Source organism: Boeremia exigua, assembly GCF_020726555.1.
Source record: "Boeremia exigua strain MPI-SDFR-AT-0100 chromosome Unknown C7974scaffold_10, whole genome shotgun sequence".
In the NCBI taxonomy this organism is placed as follows: domain Eukaryota; kingdom Fungi; phylum Ascomycota; class Dothideomycetes; order Pleosporales; family Didymellaceae; genus Boeremia; species Boeremia exigua.
The window spans coordinates 37,473-61,968 of NW_025763527.1; the positions used below are offsets into that span (position 1 = coordinate 37,473).

The 24,496-nt window shown below is 44.7% G+C and overlaps 5 protein-coding genes across 5 annotated transcripts; 3 read left to right on the forward strand and 2 right to left on the reverse strand.

Moving 5' to 3' along the window:
* Window positions 1-2,203: 2,203 nt before the first annotated feature.
* On the reverse strand, window positions 2,204-4,040 carry C7974DRAFT_364302 (uncharacterized protein; the record flags this gene model as incomplete). The annotated part of the gene is made up of 4 exons (XM_046139790.1): window positions 2,204-2,978; window positions 3,036-3,433; window positions 3,512-3,728; window positions 3,813-4,040. The coding sequence occupies 4 exons, from the start codon at window positions 4,038-4,040 to the stop codon at window positions 2,343-2,345; spliced, it is 1,479 nt and encodes a 492-aa protein (XP_045993715.1). The 3' UTR covers window positions 2,204-2,342.
* A 1,398-nt stretch (window positions 4,041-5,438) lies between these two features.
* C7974DRAFT_465166 (putative hydrolases or acyltransferase) lies at window positions 5,439-7,356 on the forward strand. Its single transcript, XM_046146288.1, has 3 exons — window positions 5,439-5,885; window positions 5,979-6,839; window positions 6,892-7,356. Exons 1-3 carry the CDS (start codon window positions 5,652-5,654, stop codon window positions 7,075-7,077), a joined length of 1,281 nt encoding a protein of 426 aa, XP_045993716.1. The 5' UTR covers window positions 5,439-5,651; the 3' UTR covers window positions 7,078-7,356.
* Window positions 7,357-8,083: 727 nt separating this feature from the next.
* Window positions 8,084-10,068, forward strand: C7974DRAFT_364305 (general substrate transporter; the record flags this gene model as incomplete). Its single annotated transcript, XM_046139791.1, has 3 exons — window positions 8,084-8,619; window positions 8,674-8,845; window positions 8,910-10,068. The coding sequence occupies exons 1-3, from the start codon at window positions 8,409-8,411 to the stop codon at window positions 10,066-10,068; spliced, it is 1,542 nt and encodes a 513-aa protein (XP_045993717.1). The 5' UTR covers window positions 8,084-8,408.
* C7974DRAFT_440624 (putative Zn(II)2Cys6 transcription factor) lies at window positions 9,835-12,626 on the reverse strand. Its single transcript, XM_046145333.1, has 9 exons — window positions 12,481-12,626; window positions 12,397-12,425; window positions 12,174-12,343; window positions 11,319-12,104; window positions 11,177-11,264; window positions 10,796-11,128; window positions 10,647-10,738; window positions 10,534-10,592; window positions 9,835-10,458 (listed from the first exon to the last, which is right to left on the reverse strand). Exons 1-9 carry the CDS (start codon window positions 12,537-12,539, stop codon window positions 10,221-10,223), a joined length of 1,854 nt encoding a protein of 617 aa, XP_045993718.1. The 5' UTR covers window positions 12,540-12,626; the 3' UTR covers window positions 9,835-10,220.
* Window positions 12,627-12,910: 284 nt separating this feature from the next.
* C7974DRAFT_364307 (putative dimethylaniline monooxygenase) lies at window positions 12,911-14,771 on the forward strand (the record flags this gene model as incomplete). Its single annotated transcript, XM_046139792.1, has 3 exons — window positions 12,911-13,220; window positions 13,272-13,672; window positions 13,758-14,771. The coding sequence occupies exons 1-3, from the start codon at window positions 12,968-12,970 to the stop codon at window positions 14,769-14,771; spliced, it is 1,668 nt and encodes a 555-aa protein (XP_045993719.1). The 5' UTR covers window positions 12,911-12,967.
* Between the last annotated feature and the right edge of the window lie 9,725 nt (window positions 14,772-24,496).

The window sequence follows — 24,496 nt, forward strand, 5'->3', positions numbered from 1 at the left end:
GGTTCTGCCTCGTCATACTCGAGCCCGTGCTGAAGCTCCAGTGACTTCCATCTGATGGATTGGCTCGACTGGCGTACGCTTTGGAAGGATGTTTCCTTAGCTAGACGCTGCTTAGGAATACAGAACATAGATTGGCTCAGATCGAATCAGAAAAAACAGCAGTCGACCAAACCCGCTTTTTCCAGATCCTCACTAGCAGCGAATCCACTGTCTGACAAAAACTGCCACGGATTTAAGCGATGGTAACCAAGATGCAAGTATTTCCAGCAGAAAAAGGAAGTGGACGCGGTGGCGGCTACCTAGCAGCGTGCTTCAGATGCCGCCGCTCTTATGTGGGGCTCTACAAGTCTCAGTGGAAGAACAGATGCACCAGCGGTTGGTGCAAATAGGTCTTTGGAATAACGAAGGGAAGCTCTCAAGAGCGTTACTAGCGGCAGACGATAGATTAACGCACAGCTCCAGCAAGCGCAAACGGAGGAGGGCGGTCGCGTAGAGTCTTTCGTATCACAAGTCCTGATTCGCGTTTTGCATTTCATCGCATCCTATCACGTTGCCTCATACTATGATCGTTTGGCTCTGATCCTAGCTAGGTGGGCACCGAGAGGTGATAACACCAAGCTGCTTGCGCGCGATGACCTTTGTTGTATGGAAGCATACTTGCTTGGACTTTGAATACAACGTGTTAAAGGCTCAGATCAGTTTTCGTATGTGCACATGGCAAGGCCAGTCGTTCTCGCCGTAGTCGACAATCGATATGTAGGACACAAGGCAAATTTTGTGTGGTGATAGAGAGCGTCGTAGTTTGCCTGCGCTAAGTATTCCTTGAAGTCTGGACCAATGCACGATGCCTCTACCTGCTGTGCTCAGTACTTTGGGGGTAAGTAAGACAATGAGCCTCCAAGCCTTTTATTCGAATCACTAGTCCAATTCAATCCTATTCCATCTGCTTTTAAAAAGTAGACGGTTGGAATGTAGAGTGGGTTACTCTTCGTCGCGCAGTTCTGGACAGTTGTCGTTACCACTGCCTAATGATATGGTGTCGGTTGACTGACCTGCGAAGCTAATCTGTCAGCAATCAGAAGTACCGGCACCAGAGAGGCGTAAAAATCCAGTTTTTCGATGAACCTGACAACGCTATTTGTGGTCACGGTCCTGAAATAAGCAAGGATCATGAGCACAGTCAATCGCTCGATTGGACCGATCACTTCATGGTTTCAGATTTCATCATGACAAGCTGATATTCTGTTACATCTTTTCATTAGTTCACTGGAAGAGGATCATCGATATGCCATAATACAGTGTGACACTCGTGTGCTCGCATTATAAACATGGCACGCCTGCACATGCATCGCTTGTCAATTTGGAAGAAAAAAATGGCGTGGGGTAGGGTAAAGATTGCGTGCGCCACAGTTAGTGAACGGGACTATTAAATAGTCTATCGTTATGGAGAAGCAAGCGGATTCACCCTGTAAAACGCGAATACGACACACCAGGGCCCGTACATGCGGGTTCGTCTCCGTTTTCGACGGGCAAGAGTGGTCAGGTAAGTAAAGCTGTACGAAGGGTGACAGTATCAGTCGAGGGGGTGCCACCCGATGATTGAACGTAAGCCGCTTGCTTCCCTGTGCAACACCTCGTAAATCTCGCGCCGATGACCACCACACTACTGATAAAGATTAGATAACATGCAAAATGCAACCATCGTATGCCCTCCAAAACACATTCTTGACATGATCATGAGCTGCGAGGGCTGTCACCTTGGGCGCAGCTGGGGCTAGTTGTGGGCATGATGAAAGAGAATATGGACGTCGTGTCTGGAGAGACGCGCACAGGACAAACACGCGACGAAGGAGCAATTCCGAATGGACTACTCTCCATTGTCGCGATCATCCTTCCGTTTGGCATCTCACGAAGCGTCATTAATAAAGAACAATGGCACCTTGTTTCCATGATTCCAACGTGTTGTGCGGCCGCCCGACTCTATCCTTGAACTGCTACACAATCACGACTTATGTACCCATCAGATATTTCCACCAACGATTGTTGAAACGGCTGTAGGGCATATGGTCGGTGGATAGAACACACGTGGTCTATTTGGACGTGACGAAGTTGAATCGAGATGTTGGAATAGACACGATCATCGTTCTAGCTTTTTGACGCTTTATGAGAGCAAGATCCGTTGCTTAAGAAATGAAAATACTCTTCCCGTTTCCCTGGTCAAGACACATCTGCTAAGCCGCCTGCAAACACTCAGGAGATTGTCGCACTGCAGGAGGTCCCAACCCATTTCCTGACATGCTTCGGCTTCGTTCTTAGCGGCTCTTAACCTCCCAGCTGTGGCATTATGCACCCACGAGTGAGGCATAGTAACCAAATTTGTTGTAAGGATCGAACTCTGCCTTGATTTTCTGAAGTTTTTGGAGGCGGGCAGAGTCTCGACCATAGACTTGTGCAAGCTCTTCACCGCCAATGGCATAGTTGACGTAAGAGTGAGCAATCTCCCCGTTCCGACTGGCTGCCTGCAGCCTCTGTCCAAATTTGCGGGCTATACCGAGCTTTGTCTTGTTGTCTCCCGTCCAGAAGATGAAGGCAGCCAACATGTTATGCTTGTTACGTTCCTCTGGTGCAACGGCATTGAAGTCATCAGCGAACTCACGCACACCCTTGCGCCCGTAAGACTCAAAGATGAAGGTGGAAGTGTTGTAGGCTTCGATTGCCACGAGATCGGCAAAGATGTTGTAGCTTTCTCGCATGGACGCAGGATCCCAGCGAGTGACGGAGTTGACGTAACCAGCCCAGTTCTGACTTGGAACGCAGACTCGATCGTCACGACCGAAATTTGTGATGTCGAAGAGTTTGTTCCAGTATATGTCAGTAACAGTCTCCTCGTGCATGGGCTTGATAGCACGATAGGCGTCAATGTACTGGGAAGCGGCAGTATCGTAACCCTGGTAGATAAGCTCCAGCACGAGAAGAGGCTGTGACGCGGTTGGTAAGCTAAGTCGACGGGTATATGATCAATACGAATTTCTCACCTTCTTAGTATCGAGATCTGGTAACATACGATAGTAGCCGTTCAGTACAAGAAGCCCGGGATCTGCGATGATATCTTCTAGCTGGTTCCATGCTTTGAAGTACTCCTCGATCCGATCAGCTTCATATACGAATGTCATGAAACTCCACGGGTCTGGGTGGATGTCGTAAACCTTCACCTCGAACTCAAGAACGATGCCTAGGTTGTGACCCGCACCACGGAGGCCCCAGAAAAGGTCGACATTCTCGTTTTCCGAGGCTGTTACAACAGTGCCGTTGTGAAAGGCAACTCTAGCGGAGACCAGGTTGTCAGCAGCAAAGCCGTGAGCACCTTGTAGTACACTATGGCCTCCACCAAGTAGAGGACCCATGATTGAGACGCATTCGCAGAGACCGTGGACTAAACGACGTCCGTTCGTCAGCCAATCCATTCGCCTCCCTGCCATGGTGCATATGACGAGTGCATGGGAATACTTACCAGCTTGCTTTCCATCTTGGTACAAAGCTTGGAGAACCTCGTATTGGATGACGCCACCGCCGGCATAGGCAGTATCTCTGCTGGGTCCCAGAGTGACATGATTAAGGCCACGCATGCGAATCTGTATTCCGTCTTGGATTCGGCTGATGTCGTCGGTCCAGCCATGCGTGCCGGTGACAGCTAAGAACGGGACTCCGATTTCATTGGCGATTTTGATCTGTTCAGAAAGTCAGCACACATGAACTCCGTTCTGGTTCAGCGGGACGCATGCCGTTTGAACAACATCGTCTTCGACGGCCACGTCAACAACAGCCAGGTAGCCCGGGTTAACGCGAGGAGCGGCAGCACGGTGAGTGACATCAACCCATCGATCAGAGTTGGGAAAGATAATTGAGGCGCTCTCCGAGAGCTGAGAGGTCAGAAGTTGTTTAATCTGCGCTAATTTGACCTCCGTGGCGTTCCTAGGGGGCACTGCAGCCTTAATGATCAGAGCAAAGCTTCCGCCCAAAAGGATGTGCAGAATCTTCATGATTTTAATTGCTTTGTCTGCTGCTACAGTGATGTTGGAAATAATTACCTGTCGAAAGGTATTAGTTAAACGACAGCCCGACTTTATAGACATTGAAAACTGGGGGTCGACCATACCAACATTGTTCCCACTTCTCTATCTCTATCAGACCGGCGTGAAGGCCTCGACCACGTACAGCGAAGCGTTCACGGACCTGTGACTGGCTGCAGAGCATTTACTGCAGTGCAAGTCCCGCCTTCATCACCAAACATGCCTAGGTCTTACATAGTCAGCAGCGTGTCAATGCGGCTTGCTCAACATACCTGTCTTCACGCTTTGGCGGGTAAACGACCAGCCTGCACTAATGATAAAAAAGAGCTAGGAAGCGGCCCGCTGCCTACTCCCGCGCGGACAACCCATTTTCAAGCTCAAGCCAGCGTTGAGTCTCAGTAGATACCAGAGATCAAAGTTTCTTGTTCTGCAAGATTTATCCTCGTAATCACCAGTTGCGACCCTGCGACGCAAAGAGGGATGAATGATTTACGTGACACGGCAACAAGGGAATCATCTACTCCGGTGAACGTAATTAGAATCGAACCTGACTCGCCCAGTGAGCGTGTAGGGTGTGTCACGCTCCGGAAAGCGCTTTTCCCGGTTGCACACGTCAGAATCGCAGCAGGGCAAGAATTTTCCCGAGATCCTTCAAGTTGCTGAAGAGCCCATGCAAGGGGGTCTGCGCATGTTCGCAGTTTCTTAAGGAGCATATCGAGTCATGAGTGGCATAACGCACGGATCTTGTGTGCGAATGCCGCATTGGCGCTTGTAGTTGCCTTGGGAAGCATCACTTACATCTCAAGTGACCCGCTAGGTTAGAAGCGTCTTCGTCCCACAACGACGCGCCGACGCATGCGCGAGTTCTATCTTATCTACACAGTAGAGAAGTGGAGCTATCTTCCCCGTCGCACAAACAGCGGGATGCATTGACGCAATTTTGGCGCGCTGGAAAAGAACGCGTATCGTTTCTTCCGTTGCGAACGCACGTCCCAACGAAGGGAAAGAGCGAACTCAAGCGACCCTTTCCATTTGCTGTCGCATCGAGAATAGTTGCCCAAACTGTGAATTAGGGAGAAGCCCCTAATTTAAGGCCGGTCGCGCGAGAGTGAGCAATGTGGCAAGATCCTGCACAGGACAAAGAACGAAGCATAGGTATCTAGTCGATCCTAGAGGCTTTGAGAAGGAATGGCCATTGCCGATTCGCATTCGTGCGCCCGAAATCGCCATGAAACTCTGTATTGTTGGCAGGATTAGCCACCCCGGCCCCACTGTGCATTCGGGCCGTTAGTCTTGGCGCCATTGAACATAGCAAGCTGAAGCGCAACCGCCTGGTGTTGTAAGATTGAGTTTACAGCCCTCGGTGTCGCGGTACGTAGGCTTGATGTGCTGTAGCTCCGCAATCTCGTCATCGGCATTCCACGGATTCTGTGTTGCCAGGCGCTATCGTCTGTTTATGATGGATACAAGATCTTGCACCCATCCATACGGCTGGCGACCCAAAAGGTCAAGCTACCGCTCTTGACCTCTCGACAGCTTACCAAAGTTCAGCTTGGTGTGATCTCGTGGCAAAGCGCAAACATGCTCAAACTACCAATACCCACAGAGAGCCTCCGCTACAACGAACCTGTGCCATTCCGACTCCAAGTCGACAGAGAGCTCCTCGACATCACCAAGCGAAAGCTTGCTCTGGCGCGGTATCCTGAGGAGCAGACTGATTTCGGCGAGCATGACTGGACGCAAGGAGCAAAAGTCTCCTCAGTACGAGACTTAGCCGATTATTGGCGGGAGAAGTATGACTGGGAAAAGCAGGAGGTGAGTTTGGAACAAATCCGTCACAAGTCTGCGCATACGGTGCACGGTCGACGCACTGCGAGGCTTCCCAAACAAAATCGCTAAGAGGTGCAGAATGAACTCAACAGCGTCTTCAACCATTTCCTTGTCAAGCTGAATGTGCCCGAGTATGGCCCGCTCGTCATCCACTTTACCCACGCTCGATCCTCCAAGCGAACGGCCATTCCCCTGCTTTACTCCCACGGCTGGCCTGGCTCCTTCGTGGAGGCTGTCAAGGTCGTTGAAGAGCTCAGCAGTCCGAAAGACAACAACGTCCAGGCTTTTCATGTCGTGGCCCCCTCCATACCGGGGTTCGGCTTCTCCCCTGCGCCGCTCAAGTCTGGCGTTGGTCCGAACATCGTCGCTCGAGCATATCATATCCTGATGACGGAAGTCCTTGACTATCGGTGGTTTGCCACGCAGGGTGGTGATTTTGGATCTTTCATCACTCGTTCGGTGGCCATACAGTATCCTCAGTCGGTGGTTGCGCAACACCTCAACATGTTTCCTGTTCCTCCGCCGACTCTATGGACAGCGCCGCTTGCCTACATTCGCTGGACACTCAGCAGCGTCCTGTATTCCCAATTCGAGAAGGATGCGTTGGAGATAAGGCGGAATTTTGAGATTGATCAGAGTGGCTATCTTGAACAGCAGAAGACACGCCCGCAGACGTTGGGTTTTGCCCTCGGAGATTCTCCTGTTGGTCTCCTCGCTTGGTTTGTGGAGAAGTTTCACGACTGGGTCGACTGTCATGACGCATTCTCCAAAGACGACATCATCACACTGGTCATGATGCATTGGATTCAAGGAGCGACGCCCGGTCTGAGATTCTACTGGGAAGCGTTCGGTCGCGGCATGCGCGAAGCCGAGAGAACGTTCGAAATTTACGTGGCCGCTCCCACGGGAGTGAGCATGTATGCGAAGGAACAGCTCCATGTAGGTCCCAGGCCCATTCTGCGTCCAAAGCAAAAACTGACTGTGACATAAGTGTCCAAGAGACTGGGCCACACAAGCAGCCAACGTCTGCTTCTGGCGAGAGTACCCTCGAGGTGGTCATTTCTCGACGTTGGAGCGCCCTGATGCATTTGTCAGAGACATGAGAGAATTCTTCACCATGTCGACTGTACAGGCCGCGATCAAGCGTCATGTTGCTCTACAGTCAAAGCATGCATGATCGCAATCCTCCAAAACCTATACCATGCGCGTTGCGTGCCCACTAGTCCTCCGCAAGTTTCCAAGATGGAAGGAAAGTCTTCTTGGCGCCTACGTGCCCCGTACTGTACGGTGCACCCAAAGTGAAAGAGAGTAGCTTGTGCGCGCCGAGCCGACTGCAACAGCTAACAGACAAACGAAACTGTCACAGTCGAGGTCAAAGTCGAAGTCAAAAAGGTGAACTCATGAGATCTGAACTCCCGCATTATATAGCAGTAACTTTATATGTCGATTGCACGGCCTAGTACCATTGCACGCACGTTGACCCTGTCCCTGCAGAGACTTTGTCAAGTGTTGAACGGATGATGTGAGGCTCATCCCTGTCTACGATTGTGTTATGTAACTATCGAGCATATTTATTCTATCAATCTTAAGCGATTTCATGCACAACAAGCCCAAGGATCAAGCACTACGAAGTAGAGAGCCGCACTACATTTCCCCGGTGAAACGGGAACACAGATTGATGTCAGCAAACTTTGCACGCCTTTGTTCTGCTATGAGAGACAGCTCGTGTAGCCCTCCTGACCTTTCACAGCGACGAATCTGGTTCTCTGGTGCCGGCGTGCAGAGTACAGAGCGGTAAAGTCTCACCCTTCCACTCATCCGTCGCCATTGCTTTACTCTTTTCGTCCCTTGAATAAGTGAGCGGGTTGCTCTGCTACAAAGGCACACATGGCGAAGCTCAGGTCAGTCCCTCCGCAAAAGAAGCGTATGCGTGACGGCGCAAGCGGCAATGATCAGTCGGTCCCGTTGGAGAGATTGAGCAAAGATACGCGGAACGCAAGCCGATCACCCGCCGAGATCTATCTTTTTGCAATGTCAAACATGGCTAAAATAAGCGCAGGCGCTGTTGCGATCACTACTAGCGTACGACATCCGTGCATCAAGTAGCGCCGATGTTTCAGCGCCTGCGTGCGCCCCACAGCTGGCTCGCCGAAAACAGCATGAGGTCTACCGAGCAATCGCTACCCCAGATTCTAGTCGACCCCAGACTGCGCCCCGGACGGGTGGTGCGCCGTGGTCTGCGTAGACTCGAAAGCTGCCCCTCAGCCGAAAACCGCCACTATGCATGGCTGCCACGAGCCTCCAACTCGGAGGCTATGGTTTCCATTTTGGAACAAATCGTCAATTGCTTGCAGAGCACCAGAGAAACTGCAGCTCGTATAAAGCAATTGTTCGTCTTGCACACGTCGCAACGGAATAAGCGAGTTCTTGTCAACATACCTCTCCAGACCCAGGCACTCTCACCATTTTAGCCACTTTCAACGTTCATCTGCAGCCTCAAGCTACATCATGCGCTCCTGGCTTGGAACCGGAAAGTCCCTCCAGTTTGGAGTGACAGTGTGCTGTCTGATAGCTTTCGTCCTGTTCGGATACGACCAGGGCGTGTTCGGAGGAATCCTGCAGAACAAGGACTGGCTCGATCAATTCGGTCACCCATCCGACTCCAAGACAGGTATCATCGTCAGCTGCTACAACCTAGGATGTCTCGCTGGCTGCGTTCGTAAGTCAATTTGTGCTCCACGGTTGACCCAATCCGAGGCTGACAGGCGCAAAGTAAATTTCTTCTTGGGTGAGACGCTCGGTCGACGCAAGACAATCTGGGTGGCAATGGGGTTCGTCATAGTCGGTGCCACCCTGCAGACTACCGCCTTCACTGTCCCTCACCTGGTCATTGGGCGCGTCATCACCGGGTTCGGTACTGGACTCAAGACATCGACAGTTCCAATGTAAGTGCATCCTTGCCGTCCACACGCCAACTCCAGAAGGTCACGCGCTGACGAATCGCGTCAGGTATCAGGCAGAGCTCTGCGATAGGAAATCACGCGGCCGTCTGGTGTCGGCTGAAGTCCTTTTCGTCGGCGTCGGCATCGTCTTCGCTTACTGGTTGGACTTCGGACTGTCCTTCGTCGGAGGTGCTCTCGCATGGCGGTTCCCCATCGCGTTCCAAATGGTATTTGCTATCGTGGTCATATTCCTAGTCTTTGCATTGCCCGAGTCTCCTCGCTGGCTCTTCAACCATGGACGCGAGGCCGAAGCCATGGAGGTTCTTTGCGCGGTATACGGGAAAGGACCTACGGACGAGTACATCGTCCAAGAGAGGGATGCCATCATCCAAGCCATTCAGCTCGAGGATTCTGCTAGCGCGGCAAAGTCTTATCTCGCCATATTCAAGAATGATGGCGTCAAGACCGGATATCGAGTGCTCCTGGCATGGGGCATTCAGTTCATGAACCAAGCAGGCGGCATCAACCTCGTGGTGTATTACATCCCCTCAGTGTTGGTCCAGAACGTCGGCATGACCCCTCATATGGCGCAAATCTTGGGAGGATGCATCAATATGATGTTCATGTTTGGATCGATCCTTCCCTCCTTCGCGCTCGACCGTATGGGCCGCCGCAAGACGATGATGTGGGGCTGCTTCGGCCTGGGGATCTGTATGCTGATGATCTCAGCGCTTCTGTCCCAGTCGGGCGTTGCCAATGGACAAGCTTATGCGTCTGCAGCCGTCGCATTCTTCTTCTTGTACATGCTGATCTTTGGCATGAGCGTCAACTGTGTGCCTTGGGTATATGTGCCCGAGATCCTCCCGCTGGAGGCGCGCACAAAGGGCACGGCTGTGGGTATCAGCTCAAACTGGCTCTGGAACTTCACCGTCGTCACTATTACTCCTGTCATCATCAACAGACTACAGTGGAAGGCGTACCTGATCTTCATGGCTACCAACCTACTTTTTGTGCCGATTTTCTACTTCTTCTATCCGGAAACGAGCAATCTCCGCCTCGAAGAGGTTGATTACATCTTTTCGCAGGGCGGTAACCCTGTGCATGTCGCTGCAAGAATGGCTAAAGCTATGGAAGAGGATCAGGAAAAGATGGACAACGCTCCACCGCAGACAGGCGAGTCCATCTTTAATCAGGAGATTCAGGTCATCTCCAATGACAAGGCGTGATGTGCGCGTCGCAGAGGACGTCCTCATAAGAAAGACAGAGCACAGTTGGCGAAAGGAGGGGTTGAAGAACGCTCCGTTGTATGTTGTTTGGTTCACAAGGATGTTTGTGTAGCTTTTATTATTTTCCAGTCGCACTCGATCATTAGGCTGTATCATCCAATTCCCCAGAGGTTTCTGAGGTCTGCCGCTCGTCCGGAAGTCTTCCAACCAGTCTCACGCTCTATCCTAGCCAGGTGTCGCAGAAGTGCAATCTTCTCGGCTGGATGCTCCTCTTCGCCCGGGATATCGCCCCCTGGGGAGCGTGCTCCGTCACACGGTTGCACGGTGAGACCACAGCCGAATGCTTTGCCGGCAATGTAGAGGGGCTGTAGATGATTGACCCAATTCGCACTTGCAGACTTCGTCAGCGGTTTCTCCTAGTGAGGTCACGAAGCCACGTCTTTACATCAATGAGAATGAACGTACTGTGAAGGGTTTGACGTACTGATCCCACAGAGCTCTTTGGCGTGCCAGACCGGGTCGTACTGCAGATTATCTTAGGACTGTTTAATGATGTCCGCCGCATGGCGATGACTCACCTTGTCTACGTCCGCGTCAGGTCTACTCTGCACTACGTGCCCTGCTTGTAACAGCAGGATCGACCCCGCATGGTAAAATGAATTACCGCAGACTGATGACGTACGTAAGTAAAGCGGTAATTGTGCATGACATATTTACACAGACTTACTGGATGAGGAGTGTGTGAAAAGTATGATCTGAAAGGGGCTCTTTTGAGGCGACTCAATCCTGAGAAGGGGGAGAGCCCTTCGAGGACGATAGTCCCGCCACTCTTGTAGTTCGCGCCACAGCGCGTTGATTCTCGATTTTAATTCGGCTTCGCCTCCCGATCCTTTCCTACTCTCCGCAATGAGGTTCGTGATCTTAGCGAACACAAGCGTAGCAAGGTTGCAGTAAGCATCGATCGTGCCGCACTCCGCAACCGAGCGTATGGCACTATTGTCTACCCATGAATCAGTGGGAATCAGCGTCTTCTCTTCAGTCATGAAGGCCGCCCACACATCTGGTAGACATCAGCAAGGTCGCACGAGGAGGCGCCGTTTTTGCGTACCTATGCGCGCAAATGCCCAAAAACATGCATTTATGATTTCCGGACTGGAGCCGTTCCACTTTCTGGACCTCAAAAGCCCTGCGCAGCCCTGTGAGTTACCTAAGCCACTATCGATAACCCGCTAGCGTTCGGGAAGACCAACCTTGAGATGACGTCTCCACTCCCCGACCTCGGATGCCATCATTTCGTACACACATAGAAGCGTACATGTAGCCAAGACGGTTGCACTAGCCTGAGAAGGGTCCTGATGAATGAGCAACTGGATGGCATGTTGGTATAGTCTAAGCGTAGCCTGACGTTGGCGGCTCTTGACAGCGTCAAGTTGCCGAGACGCAAGCGCCATAGCCGCAGCTGCGAATGCCTTGCTGTCCATCATCTCATGAACGCCACAGACGGTAAAATGCCTCTCAGAGTCTGTGGTCTCGCACCAGGTTCCCGTTTCTTGCAGAAATGCAGAAATGAGCTGGCTTTGTTCCAAATCGGACACCGGGAACTCTAGCTCGGGGATTGGTGATGCACTAAGCGAAACGGCCTGGCCAAGCGAGAAGGGTGGGACGAATGTACTCGCTGAAGAGGCGTTGTCTTCATTTGAGTGAAAATTCCGGGTCGACGAAGATGGAGACTCTTCAATGGACTGCTCGCCACCCAGACGGTCAAGATCTGGCCTGGCACCGAGCGCATTGGTCGTAGCACGAGAATTGTCCACATCCAGAATGGCCGGGTCCAATAAAGGAAGCTCCACCCGCGAGTCCTGGTCAGCTCCAGCTTTCCTGTGTATGTCTGGGGCATTTGCGGTCGAGGTGCTGTTCAGCCGACCTGCACCCGCATCAAGGCTCCTCGCAGTGCTTTGAGACTCGTCAGCCGCATGTACCGACAGACTCTGGTCGCAGCGATAATCGCGCACAACCTGGTCCGTGTCATTCACAATCTGCATGTCGTGAGCCACTGTGCGCACGTCGGAGCGACAACATCACGATCTGCATTGACTTGCCAGTACTTGCGAGCGAACACCAGCCAACGCTCTCTCTTCCTCGATCGCCAGTAAGGCGGCGCGATCTTCACTGGAGAGTTGGTGCGCTCTTGATGGGTGAAACGACACCTTCAAGCCCCAGGGGCACTCTTCGCCACGAGCCTGACAATTCTGGCACCGTGGCTGGGTTCCGTCGCCTGTGAGGATTGGTTCAGAGAGAGCTGCAGGGAGCATCTTGGTGGAAACGCACACTTCCGCCTTCTGCGACGACAGCTCAGGCTACAATTGCAATTTTAGCGTCGCGTGGGATAACTCGATTAGAGCTTGTCATTACCAGCCTGATCGGGATCTTGAGCGACTGGCTTTTCCAGAGCTTCCGAGATTCTCTGCCATGTTGGATGTAACAAGCCGAGCAGCTGGTGGCTACAGAAAGTGGAACAGCCTGCGCAATACGAATCAAGACGGCTGCAGCAGAGGTTGATACGCGCGCTCAAGTGCTTGCGGTTGCCTAAGTTTTTGTACCTAGCTGACAGGATCTAGCCGATATCGGACGTGTGGGTTACCCCGCACGTTAACCGGCGTGAGCGAGATTTAAGTCAACTAAGTCCTTAGCCGGCGGCCTTGACCACAGATTTGGCAGCTGCAAGCGCTCCTACTGCGATCTTCCAAAACAGGAAGCTGCGCGTTGTTTGGCTCGACAACAGCTTATATAGTGGTTTGCGATCACGTCTATACATGAAAACAAATTCTTTTGCACGTCGCCAGTCTTCTCCGAGCCTTCCCTTGACATTTGTTTACATTCTACCATCGTGTTCGTCAGCATGGCTCCTTCCAAAGAGGTCATCATCGTGGGAGGAGGCATCTCTGGCCTCGGAATGGCAGTTCAGCTCAAGCGAATGCTCGGACACGACAACTTCACCATATTCGAGAAATCCGACAATATCGGTGGCACATGGTGGCACAACCGCTATCCAGCTTGCGCCTGTGACATTCCAAGCCATTTCTACTCATACAGCTTCGCCTTGAAGCCTGACTGGTCCAGCATGTACCCTGGTCGCGATGAATTGCACTCGTGTAAGCCCTAAGATTCGCAGCGTTCGCGCCGTATGACTGAACGGGTAGCAGACTTTCTCTCGGTAGCCGAGAAATACGACATACTCCCCCACTGCAAATTCAACAGCGTGTGCAAGAGCATGGTCTGGGATGAGCGTCGGCAGCTCTGGACTTGCACGTTTGAAGATACGATTACCGGCAATACGTTTGTGCGCGAAGCCCCAGTGGTGGTCAGCGCGATCGGCACCCTAGACAGGCCCAATATACCGAACATTCAAGGTGTCTCTAACTTCAAAGGCAAAGCTTTCCACAGCGCTCAATGGGATAGTTCCGTCGAGTTGAAGAATAAGAACGTCCTTGTCCTAGGCAATGGCGCCTCGGCCACTCAATTTGTTCCTGAACTCGTCAAGGAAGTAGCACCTCACGGGAAAGTCAACCAGCTTGTGAAGAGCGCTCATTGGTGGACGAAGAGAGTGAGTCGCTCCTAGCGTTTGCGAGCCGTTGATGGGCCAAAGGGCAAGGCTGTTGCACTGCGAACGCCTGCTGACGAACCTACAGGGAAACCCTGTCTATTCAGGGCTCTGGAAAGCAACGATGAGATACGTGCCCTTCGCGGCAAGACTCTACCGTGTATTTCTTGCATGGCAGCTAGAGAGTGTCTTCTACTCTTTCTACATGGACCAAAACGGTCTACGCATGAGAAACAAAATCCGCGAAGCCACGAAGCAATACATCGAAAACGACGCTCCGAAACAGTACCGTAAAGTCTTGATGCCAGACTACGAACCGGGATGCAAACGCCGTGTGAACACAGCAACTTATCTTGCTTGCCTACACTCTCCGAACATGTACCTCGCCAAGGATCGAGTAATCAAGATTGGCGAACAACATGTTGAGACTGAGACTGGAGCGACCTACCCAGCCGATGTCATCATCTACGCTACCGGCTTTGCCACGCAGAAGTGGTTGTTCCCTATGGAGATCAAGGGCATTGGCGGTCGGGATCTCCATGAGATTTGGGATGCCGCTGGCGGCGCTGAAGCATACAAGGGCACAGTCGTGTCAGGATTCCCTAACTTCTTTGTCCTATATGGTCCGAACGCTGCTACTGGCCAACACTCTGTCATCTTTCATTCTGAGTGCCAGATCAACTACAGCTGCCGACTCCTGAGGCCTGTGCTTTGCAGTCGCAACCCAGCCGACTCCATCATGGTCAAGTCCGAGGCTCAGACCCGTGACCTGGCATGGGTGCATTCAAGACTGAGGAATCTCGTGTTCAATAGCGGCTGTCAGAGCTGGTGGTTGGATTCAAAGACAAAGAAGAACACCTTCATTTACCCGGATCCGATGTTCAAGTATTGGTTGCGTACAATCTTTCCCACCTGGTCAGACTTCAACATTCAAAAGAAGGGACGGCAACACAAGAACTTGACAGGAGGGCTGCTGGTCGCCACATGCGTTGGTGCCGGTGCTCTTCTCTGGACTGTTGCTTCAATTCCAAACCTGGCAACACCGCTTGACTTGATGCGAGAGTGGACTCTTTATACTATCTCTAGCTTGAAGTTAAACTAACATTATAGCTATCTTCTTTATGATATGTTAATTCTACAGTGGAAAATCTTGCTACTTTACTACTAATACAATTTCTTAAACTAAAGTATTTTCTCTACTATATCTTCTTCTTACTATAGTAGATTATACTATCATACAACCCGGAGCGGCCGCACCGCTACAACAGGGATATAATTTGATTGGATAGAAAACATTAATCGCGTATGCCTATAGAACATTCCACTAAGATGTCTCACGATAATAACTATTGCACGTGGCTCTGTAGCCTCATTTTTGGTAGTAGGCCTGAGGGTTGACTCTCCAATCGTTAGGTACACAGACATGGTATCCCGCACACGTGCCAGCCGTGGAATGTAGGCTCAAATCCGGTATCTCATCCGCTCAGGGTCTTTGACGCTAGCTGTTCCTCTTCCTTCGTGCGTCCCTATCGAAGATGAAGTGACGCAGCTTTATCTACGGAATAATGACGGTCGGGACAAGGAACAAGACGCGGCGTAGTGAAAAGAAAGTGCTGACTGCCAGTATTCCTGTCAGCAGTGTAGCTGGCCTTCCACGAAGATAGCTGTCTGTTGCCATGTCAGCACTATCGTTGGTGACGGTCAGCAATACAAGTTCCGCACTGGAATGATGGGCGCACTCAACGGAGAGTCCTGGAATGTAAATCAGTATTTTAGACTTCCTGACTCTACAGATCAAAGACCACCAACAAAAACGCTCTATTATTAGGATACTCTGCACAACTTGTCTTTGTCAATATAAAGATAGCGCGATTCAGCCTTAGTTTGCTCTATTCTATCTCGTTTTAGTTATAGACAATGCAGCATGCAATCTAAGCTGGAGTAAATGTTATAAGTTCATAAGAAGCAATGCTGCAAGTAGACATTCTAGCAGCCTGCGTTACATATAGCCTCACGCTACACCCAGCTCTAGCACATACTACCTTATTGCAAGAAATGCAAAACAGAACCTGCATAAAGGGGTTTATATTCAGAGGTAAGATTCATTATATAGTTCTACTTATAGTGTAAAGCTTTCACCTATGCGCCGTTGTTAGACTTATATCACTACTCGGGTTGCAAATAATAAGACGTGCCAAGGCTAGAAGGAGCGGCAAACTAACAGTGAGACTTACAACTAGTATTGGCGCTGCCAATCGCGTGAAGCAGAAGTTTGTAGCTTAAGAATTTAAGCAGCATAATAGTGCATATTTGCCTCTGTGTGCAAGATTAAGAAGGCCAAGAAAGCTGCCTTAACGCGCTAGGCATTAATATTAGCTAGCTCATTAGAACTATAATTGCATATTAAAGAGTAATTAGTCTTAAGAAGCGCTATACAAGCATCTAGCCCCTACACGTGACAATAACAACAGTAGGTGCAACAACAAGTATCTATATCTATTCACCTATCCTTTCTTATAGATAATTAGCTAATAATTACTTTCTACTTTCTATACCTTACTATAATATTATATAGTAGTAGATAAGATATATAGCGTGCAAAGTATATAGAATACTTAATAATAACTCTATTATTTGCCTTTAGCTTAACTTAAAGGAAAATACACCTCTTACTATTAGCTCTATAGGCCGACACTAGGGTTAGCTAGAGGTAGTAGGGCCTAGTATATATACTAGAGGCACTCTACCCTGTTCCTGCTTAGCAGTAAATAGTCTATAGTCTACTAATATAACCTATAGCTACCTATTTAGTATTGTTTAGTATCTTATATTTATGCAATACTACCCCCTCTCCTATAACCTAGGTATATAGGTTCTAATATTCTGTTTACTCTTATATAGGAGAGTAACTAGTTAGATTTTAATAATAAGCTCTATTATAAGCCCCTATATAGAGGAACTTACTCTAGACCTACCTAAGGTGCAACCTTAAGTACTTAGGAGTTAAACCTCTATATATATATCTACTAGAGCCTCAGGGGAGACACTATAAGCCTCTTAATAAATAAACTCTAATAAAACATCTAGTTTAGCCTAGAGTTGCCTATACCCTAGCATAATAGCACTAAATACTATATAATAGGCTACTATAGTCCCTAAAGAGCTAGTCCTTAATAATCTAGACACTAAGCTGTAGTAGTTAGAAGAATAGCACTAGAGGGCTAAAAAGTAGCTCTAAGTAGTATAACTTTAAGAGTTATAAGCTAAATACCTTGCAGATAATCTAATAGCACTTAACACTACTTATAGTAGCCTACTAATAATAATTATAGTGCTAGTAGTCCTAACTACTAGCCTTCTATAACATAAGCTACCTTATATATTTATAAAATGCAATAGGGTAGACTTTAATTATTAGAAGCATAATTATAAGAGGTACTTCTACTAGCTTCTAGCTAACTTCCTATAGAAGATTTAGAAGGTTAACTTTAGTATATAATATATCTCTAAAGTGCTAAAGATACTCTAGGAGGCATATTAATTAGATTAACTTTAATTATCCCTATTTTAGGAACTAACCTAGGAAGCTATAAAAGTAGTTATGCTAGGCTCTCTAGAAACCCTCTTTAAATAAAGGCAGTAGGTATATAAGGCCTTAAATAAGTTCTATATACTCCCTTATTAGATACTAATAGATTTGTTAGATTATATAAGGCTGTTCTAGGAAGAGTTAGGAGAAACCTACGTCCCTATACTCTAGGTAATAGGTTATCTCTATACCTTACCTAAAGATACTTAGAGGTAGCTCTTCTTATTACCTAAGGAGCGTTATATAACGCTTATATAGATTAAAGAGGCTATAAATATAATTTACTACTAAAAGAGTTAACTTAGGCTAACTTAGGATAAAAAACTTATAAAGGACTAAGAGAAGGGTAAAATAGACTTAAAGAATAGATAGGGAGGTAAAAAGACCCCTAAAAGGTTAAAGAAGGGAAGTCTAAGCTATAATAGCCTAAAATAGACTAAAAATGCGCTAAGGAAACCTAAACCTTTAACTATTACCTATTATATATATAGGGAAGCTAGATATATCTAGCCTAACTGCCTGCACTCTAATATATCTAAGAAACCTACTAAAGGGTTAGATATAGGAAAAGGGAAGAGGTAAAAGGTATAGATATATACCTTCTTGCCTATATATCCTAAATATAGGAAAGTAAAGACCTTAGCACCCTTTATACTATATTATACCTAAGACTAATATAGTTACTTACTATCCTAGTAGTTATAGAGTCTTTAGAGGCAATATAATCTCTAGTTAACCCTAGTTCTTAACTAAACCTACTATTAGTATTAATAGTAAAGGAGCAAAATCTCTAAGTTAAACCCCTTCTAGGCCTATTAGCTAAAGAAGTTAGTAGTATAGATATCTATATCTATAGTATAACTATTACTAAGATTATAGTTACTAACTTATATAGGAATAAGAAGATATAAGATATTCTATTTATAGTTATAGACCTAAAGAGGTACTAGCTATACCTTAGTCTATCTTAGATTAATATATATTAACCTAAGCTAAACTTTATAACTAGAAGGTTACTATTTAGAGGAGAGAAGGTAAAGAATTAATACTCTTTCTAAAAGATTTCTAGTAAAGATACTAAAGAGTTTAAGAGGAATATGCGTAATCTAATAGTAGATATATATACCTACCTTATTAACTTTATAGAGTATAATAGAGAAGAAGATCCTATTATAGACTAAATATCTCTATAATATATTAAATTTGCTAATATTATATTAGAAGATAACTTAAAGGTCCTCTCTAAATATAGTTTAAATAACCTAGCTATTAATATTATAGAAGGTAAAAGTCTACCTTTCTAACTACTATATAGCTTATTAGTAGCTAAATTAGTAGTATTATATAAGTATCTAAATAACTTTATAGCTAGAGGTTAGATATAGTATTTAAAGTTACTAGTAGGCACCTTAATACTTTTTACTAAGAAAAAAGATAGAAGTCTCTACCTCTATATTAATTTTAGGGGCCTTAATAAGGTTACTATTAAGAATAGGCACCTTCTACCTCTTATTACTAAGTTTCTAGAGCGCCTATTATAAGTAAAAGTTTATACTAAGCTTAATATAAGAGACGCCTACTATAGAATTAGAATTAAGAAAAGGGATAAGTAGAAGACTACTTTTTAAATATAATATAGGTATTTTAAGTATAGAGTTATACTATTTAGCCTTACTAATACTTCTATATAATTCTAGGCTTATAACGTAGGTGTACAGCGAGCGGGCCAGTACACTGAGCGGGCCACTTTTGCCAAGACTACACTAAAACACCATCACCATCTAAATGCCCCCCTACCAACCCCATTTTAACGCGTTAAAAGAGTGTTAGATCCAGCTTGCGCTTTAAGCTCTTAAACAAGACGTAAAACTCCTAGTGCGACGTGCTGCAGCTATCTACAGAGTCTCTCAAACTACACTAGACTATCGACGCGCAGGACGACCTTCACGTGTTGATACTATGGCTAACTTATGTAATCTAACCAGCGCTAAGGAGCAGGTGATTGTTATGCGCATACTTGAGCTAGTTATGCAAGGAGAGTCCCCTTGGCTTACAATTGTAGCTGATATAGCCAATTCTCTGCAAAAAGAGCGCGGTTTGGCCCCTGTTGGCCTAAGGTGGGCTAGCAGGTTTGTTTCGCGTCAGGAGGAGCTTAAAACAGTCTTTAATTGCAAGTACGACTATAAGCGAGCCCTCTGCGAGGATCCTGCGGTGATCTAGGGCTGGTTTGGCCTAGTAGCCAATATCAAAGCCAAGTATGGTATCCTGGACAATGACACGTACAACTTCGACGAGACAGGCTTCATGATGGGCCAGATATCTACTGGAGTTGTTGTCACAGATGCAGAGAAGCCAGGACGAGCAAAGCAGGTCCAGCCAGGCAACTGGGAGTGGGTAACAGTCATTGAGGGCATCAATGCCACAGGATGGGCCATTCCGCCCTACATCATCTTCAAAGCCCGCTAACACCTGTCTAACTGGTACAAGGACAACAACCTGCCCCAAGATTGGACTATTGCTATCTCTGAAAACGGCTGGACTACTAACAAGCTTGGTTTTAACTAGTTGAAGCACTTTGACAGGCATACAAAGACATGTACTGTTAGCACCTACTGTTTGCTAATTATTGATAGTTATGGGAGCCACAACTCTGCAGAATTCAAGCAATACTGCAAGGATCACAAGATTGTGACCCTATGCATGCCTGCGCACTCGTCGCATCTCCTGCAGCCCCTTGACGTAGCTTGTTTTGGCCCTCTGAAGAAGGCGTATAGGGATGAGGTCAATAAGCTCATGCGCAACCGGATCAACCACATCACAAAGCAGGAGTTCCTGCCATGCTTCAAAGCAGCTTATAAGAAAGCTATTACCCCTAGCAACATCTAGGGAGGGTTCCGAGGCGCAGGACTGGTCCCTTATGACCCAGAACGGGTCATATTAACCCTTGATATGAAGCTGCGCACTCTATTACCACCACTCCCTATAAATAACAAGCCCTGGCAGTTGCAAACCCTAAGCAATACCCTAGAACTTGGGTTATAATCGACGCTTGTGAAGACAAGGATTCAGAGGCATATAGACAGCTCTCCCACATTAATAGTTGAGGCGTTTAAGAAGGTGTTAAAGGGGGCAGCAATTATTGCGCACAAGCTGGTTTTGGCACAATAGGAAATTAGCGAGCTTTGAGCGGCTAATGAGGCTGCTACACGACGAAAATCACACAAAAGAAGGCGTATTTACGCTAAGGGAAGCCTTGCAGTTAAAGAAGGCCAGCAGTTAACTGCTTTGCAGGAGTTTGGGGCGCGTAGTGATGGTAAGAGGGTAAAGAAGCAGGTGCGCGCTGAAGGAGGTGAACCATCCTAACAATGCTGTGGATGGTGTGGAGAGGGTGGGCATAACGCGCGAACGTGCAAGAATAGAGCAGATAAGGTTCCTAAGTAATACTACAGCTTATTTTCCCTTATACAGCGCCAATTTGTGGTATTTTGGGCTATAATAGGTTGGGTTTTGGTGTGGTCTTGGCAAAAGTGGCCTGCTCGGTGTACTGGCCCGCTCGCTGTACACCTACGTTATTAATAAAGCCTTAGTAGAACTTATTAATATTACCTATATTATATATCTAGATAATATACTAATCTTCTTCTATATAAAAGAAGAGTATATAGCTTATATAAAGAAGGTTCTTAGCTAACTACGCAACTATAAGCTATATATTAAGCTTTTAAAGTATAAGTAGTATATAGACTATATAAAGTACCTTAGGTATATTATCTTACCTAAGGGAGTTAGTATTAACCTAGAATAGGTTAAAATAATCTAAAGTTAGCTATTACTAGCTATAGTGCGCAATATTTATATATTTATAGGCTTTATAAACTATTACTAGAGGTTTATAGCTAGATTTAGCTATATAGTCTTACTACTAACCTCCTTTATAAAGAAGAAACTAGAGTAGGCCTAGGGTAGATCTACTATAAAAAGAAAGGAGAGCTAAGCCCTAAAGCTACCTCTAGAGGCAATTAGTATATTTAAAAAATTAAAGAATACTTTCTTAGATATACTAATCTTAGCATATTTTAAAAGAGATAGACTAATAAGGCTTAAAGTTAACGCCTTAAGTAGCGCAATATTAGGTATTCTAAGCTAATATAGGCTATAACCTAGATAAATAGAGTAATAAAGGCTAGTAGACTTCTTTTTATATAAGCTTATTATAGTAGAGTATAACTATAATATATATAACTAATAATTACTTATAATAGTTAATAGTATTAAATATTAGCGCTACTACCTCTAAGGAATCTACTTTAATATCCTAATAGATTATATAAACCTTAAATAGTTTATAAAGACTAAGGTACTAAACTATAGATAAGTAAGGTTATACTTAGTATTAAGCTAGTATAACTTTACCTTATCTTACTAGCCTAGGAGCATAAACTTAGTAGATAGACTATTAAGATAACTAGACTATATATTAGAAGCCTAAAGGCCCTCCTAGAAGTATAATAAAACCTTTATATAACTACTTAAGGATCTACTCTAAAGTAAATAGGATAGAATAAGTACCTAAATTACTATAGTCCTTACTTAATTAGCCCTACTAAAGACCCTCTAAAAGGAGATAAAGATAGCTCTAAATAACTTTATATAGTTAGAGAAGCGCTTTTCTAAGTAACCTATAGCTAATAAGGGTATTCTTAATATAGAATTAGATAAGATAACCTACTCTAGTAATAAAGGTAAAATAATAGCCTATAACGCCCTATAATAGCTTATAATCTTATCTACTAAGCTAGTAGAGCTCTATATAGTAGAAGAGAAGGCCTTAGTACTTTAAGAATACTATAATAGTCTACTAGCTAGTTATTTTAGTATAAGAAGAATACTTAAGAAGCTCTAGTACTATTATAAATAGAATAAGATAAGAGTAAATATTAAATAGTACTATTAGGAGTATATACCTTATAAGAGGTCTACCTTAGCATAATACTATCTCTATAGCCTACTTATGCCTCTTCTACTACCTAATAGAGTATAGTAGAAAGTAATAATAAACTTTATTACTAAACTACCTCTAATCAAGATAAGTAGGATAGTATATAATACTATACTTATTATAGTATATTAATTAATAAAAATAGCATACTATATACTAGTAAGAGGTAATTAGAATAGCATAGACCTTACTTAATTATAGATAAGAGAGATAATCTAGCTCTATAGGGTGCTAAAAAGAGTAATCTTAGATTAAGGTCCCCTTATAAATGCTAAGTATTAGGATATATTCTAGCACTATCTTAACTTAAGAAGGGTCTTATTATCTACCTACTACCTATAGATAGATAGTTAAACTAAAAAGTAGAACTAGATACTTAAGCAATACCTTTAGTACTATTATACTCTAGAGTAGGATAACTAGGCTCTCTAGATCTTAATTATAGAATTTATATATAATAATAGTATATATATAACTATAAAGAGCACTCTATTTATAGTAAACTAGAGAGTAGCTCTTTATAGTATAGACTAGCCTATTATACCTCTTAGTAATAAAGAATCCCCCTTAGGGCTCTAAATAGTATTAAAAGTGCTTAAGATATAATAAGAATATAAGAAAAAGATACTTATAGCTAATACTTACTAAGAGGCCTACTAAAATAAGAGTTAACTACTTATACCTTTTAAGGTTAGAGATTAAGTTATAATCTTAAATAGGTATATAAAATTAATAAGACTAAAGTAAAAGCTAGACTAGAAGTATATAGGTCTAGAGTATATTATAGCCTAAATTAGCCTAACCTTATTTAAAGTAGACCTTTCTAGCCTATAAGTAGTATACCTAGTCTTCTATACCTTACTACTTAAACTTTTTAACTAAAAAGGCCTAATTCTATACCTAAATATCTAAATTATAGATATATTATATATATTTAGTAATAATATATAGAAGGTAGAGAAAATTCTTAAAAGAAAGCAAGATAAAGATAGATAGTAGCTATACTATATTAAATAAGTAGAGTACCTAGATAATAAGAATTTATAGAAGCTAGGAGTTAATATCTTATTAAATATACTTAAATAGTTCTAGAAGAATAATAAAACACTCCTAAGGTAAAACCCTAAGGCTTAATAGCTTAAAAGATAGCTAGGCTAGCCTTTTAAAAAGAAGAAGAATAGTAGTTAACTATAAAAAAATTACTAAGTTAAAATATACTAACTATAAGAATCTAGAGGTACCTTTACCTAGTTTTTTCTATAAGGTTTTTAGGTATTTAATAGTACTTAGACTTATATAGAAGATATATAGCCTATTATAGCCTATAATAACTTAAAATATTATAGAAGAGAATAAAAAGGTATATTATTCCTAAGAAGACTTTATTCTATAATTATATAGGTGCTAATTAGTATAGGTATATTAGAAAGAGGCTAAAGGAGGCTATAAGAACTATTCTATACTAAAGGTGCCTATAATGCCCTAAAACTCTCTATTCTACTCTAAAGGCAACTATTTAGACTTAGAGGGCTATAGTATAATATATTAGAGTATTTTACTCTCTCTTCTTCTCCTTATAGCGCTTAGTAATAGCAGACTTCTCTCTAGAAGTCTTACTCTCTCTAGAAGTAATAAGCTTCTTAATCTTAATACTAAGGTTTTTAGCTCTAGTAACTAAATTATACTAAGCCTAGTTAATAATAACTACCTTTATCTTGCCTTATTAGGTGTTAGAATAAGGTATTATAGTATAAAATAGTATAAAATACTATAAAAGGGGATATTCTAACCTTCTTAGCTAGAGAATTACTTAATATAGTAGTATTAGCCTCTAACTTATATTTAGAAGCTAGTAACTTAGCCTTAAAGGTAGCTTTATTATACTTTTAAACCTTAGTATAGGCACTAGAGAAGAGGTTAGTATCTTTCTAGTAGACTCTACTATATAAGAATAGTATCTTATTCTAATAAAGAAACTTACTATTATAGTAGTTAGTAACCTATAATACCTTATAATACTTTAAAATAGTATAAAATAGCTTAGAAGAACCTACCTCTTAATCTTCTTTACTACTTAGAAGCACTAAGTCTAAATATAGGCCTTAGTAAGCTTCTTATTCTTAGAAGTAATACTAGTAGCAGTTAAGAAGGCAAACTAGGTATAAAAGAAGTTAAGGTTTTTCTTATAGCTATTAGGAAGCTATAAGGTATTAGTTAGTACTATAATAGCTTAAAAGGG

What these genes read in the sequence shown, in the direction of transcription:
- C7974DRAFT_465166 (XM_046146288.1), top strand. Translation starts at nt 5,652, where the DNA reads ATGCTCAAACTACCAATACCCACAGAGAGCCTCCGCTACAACGAACCT. An exon ending in ATGACTGGGAAAAGCAGGAG is followed by an intron (nt 5,886 to 5,978) that starts GTGAGTTTGGAA and finishes TAAGAGGTGCAG; the next exon opens with AATGAACTCAACAGCGTCTT. An exon ending in ATGCGAAGGAACAGCTCCAT is followed by an intron (nt 6,840 to 6,891) that starts GTAGGTCCCAGG and finishes CTGTGACATAAG; the next exon opens with TGTCCAAGAGACTGGGCCAC.
- C7974DRAFT_440624 (XM_046145333.1), bottom strand. Translation starts at nt 12,539, where the DNA reads ATGGCAGAGAATCTCGGAAGCTCTGGAAAAGCCAGTCGCTCAAGATCC. An exon ending in TCGTCGCAGAAGGCGGAAGT is followed by an intron (nt 12,344 to 12,396) that starts GTGCGTTTCCAC and finishes CAATCCTCACAG; the next exon opens with GCGACGGAACCCAGCCACGG. An exon ending in AGTGGAGACGTCATCTCAAG is followed by an intron (nt 11,265 to 11,318) that starts GTTGGTCTTCCC and finishes GGTAACTCACAG; the next exon opens with GGCTGCGCAGGGCTTTTGAG.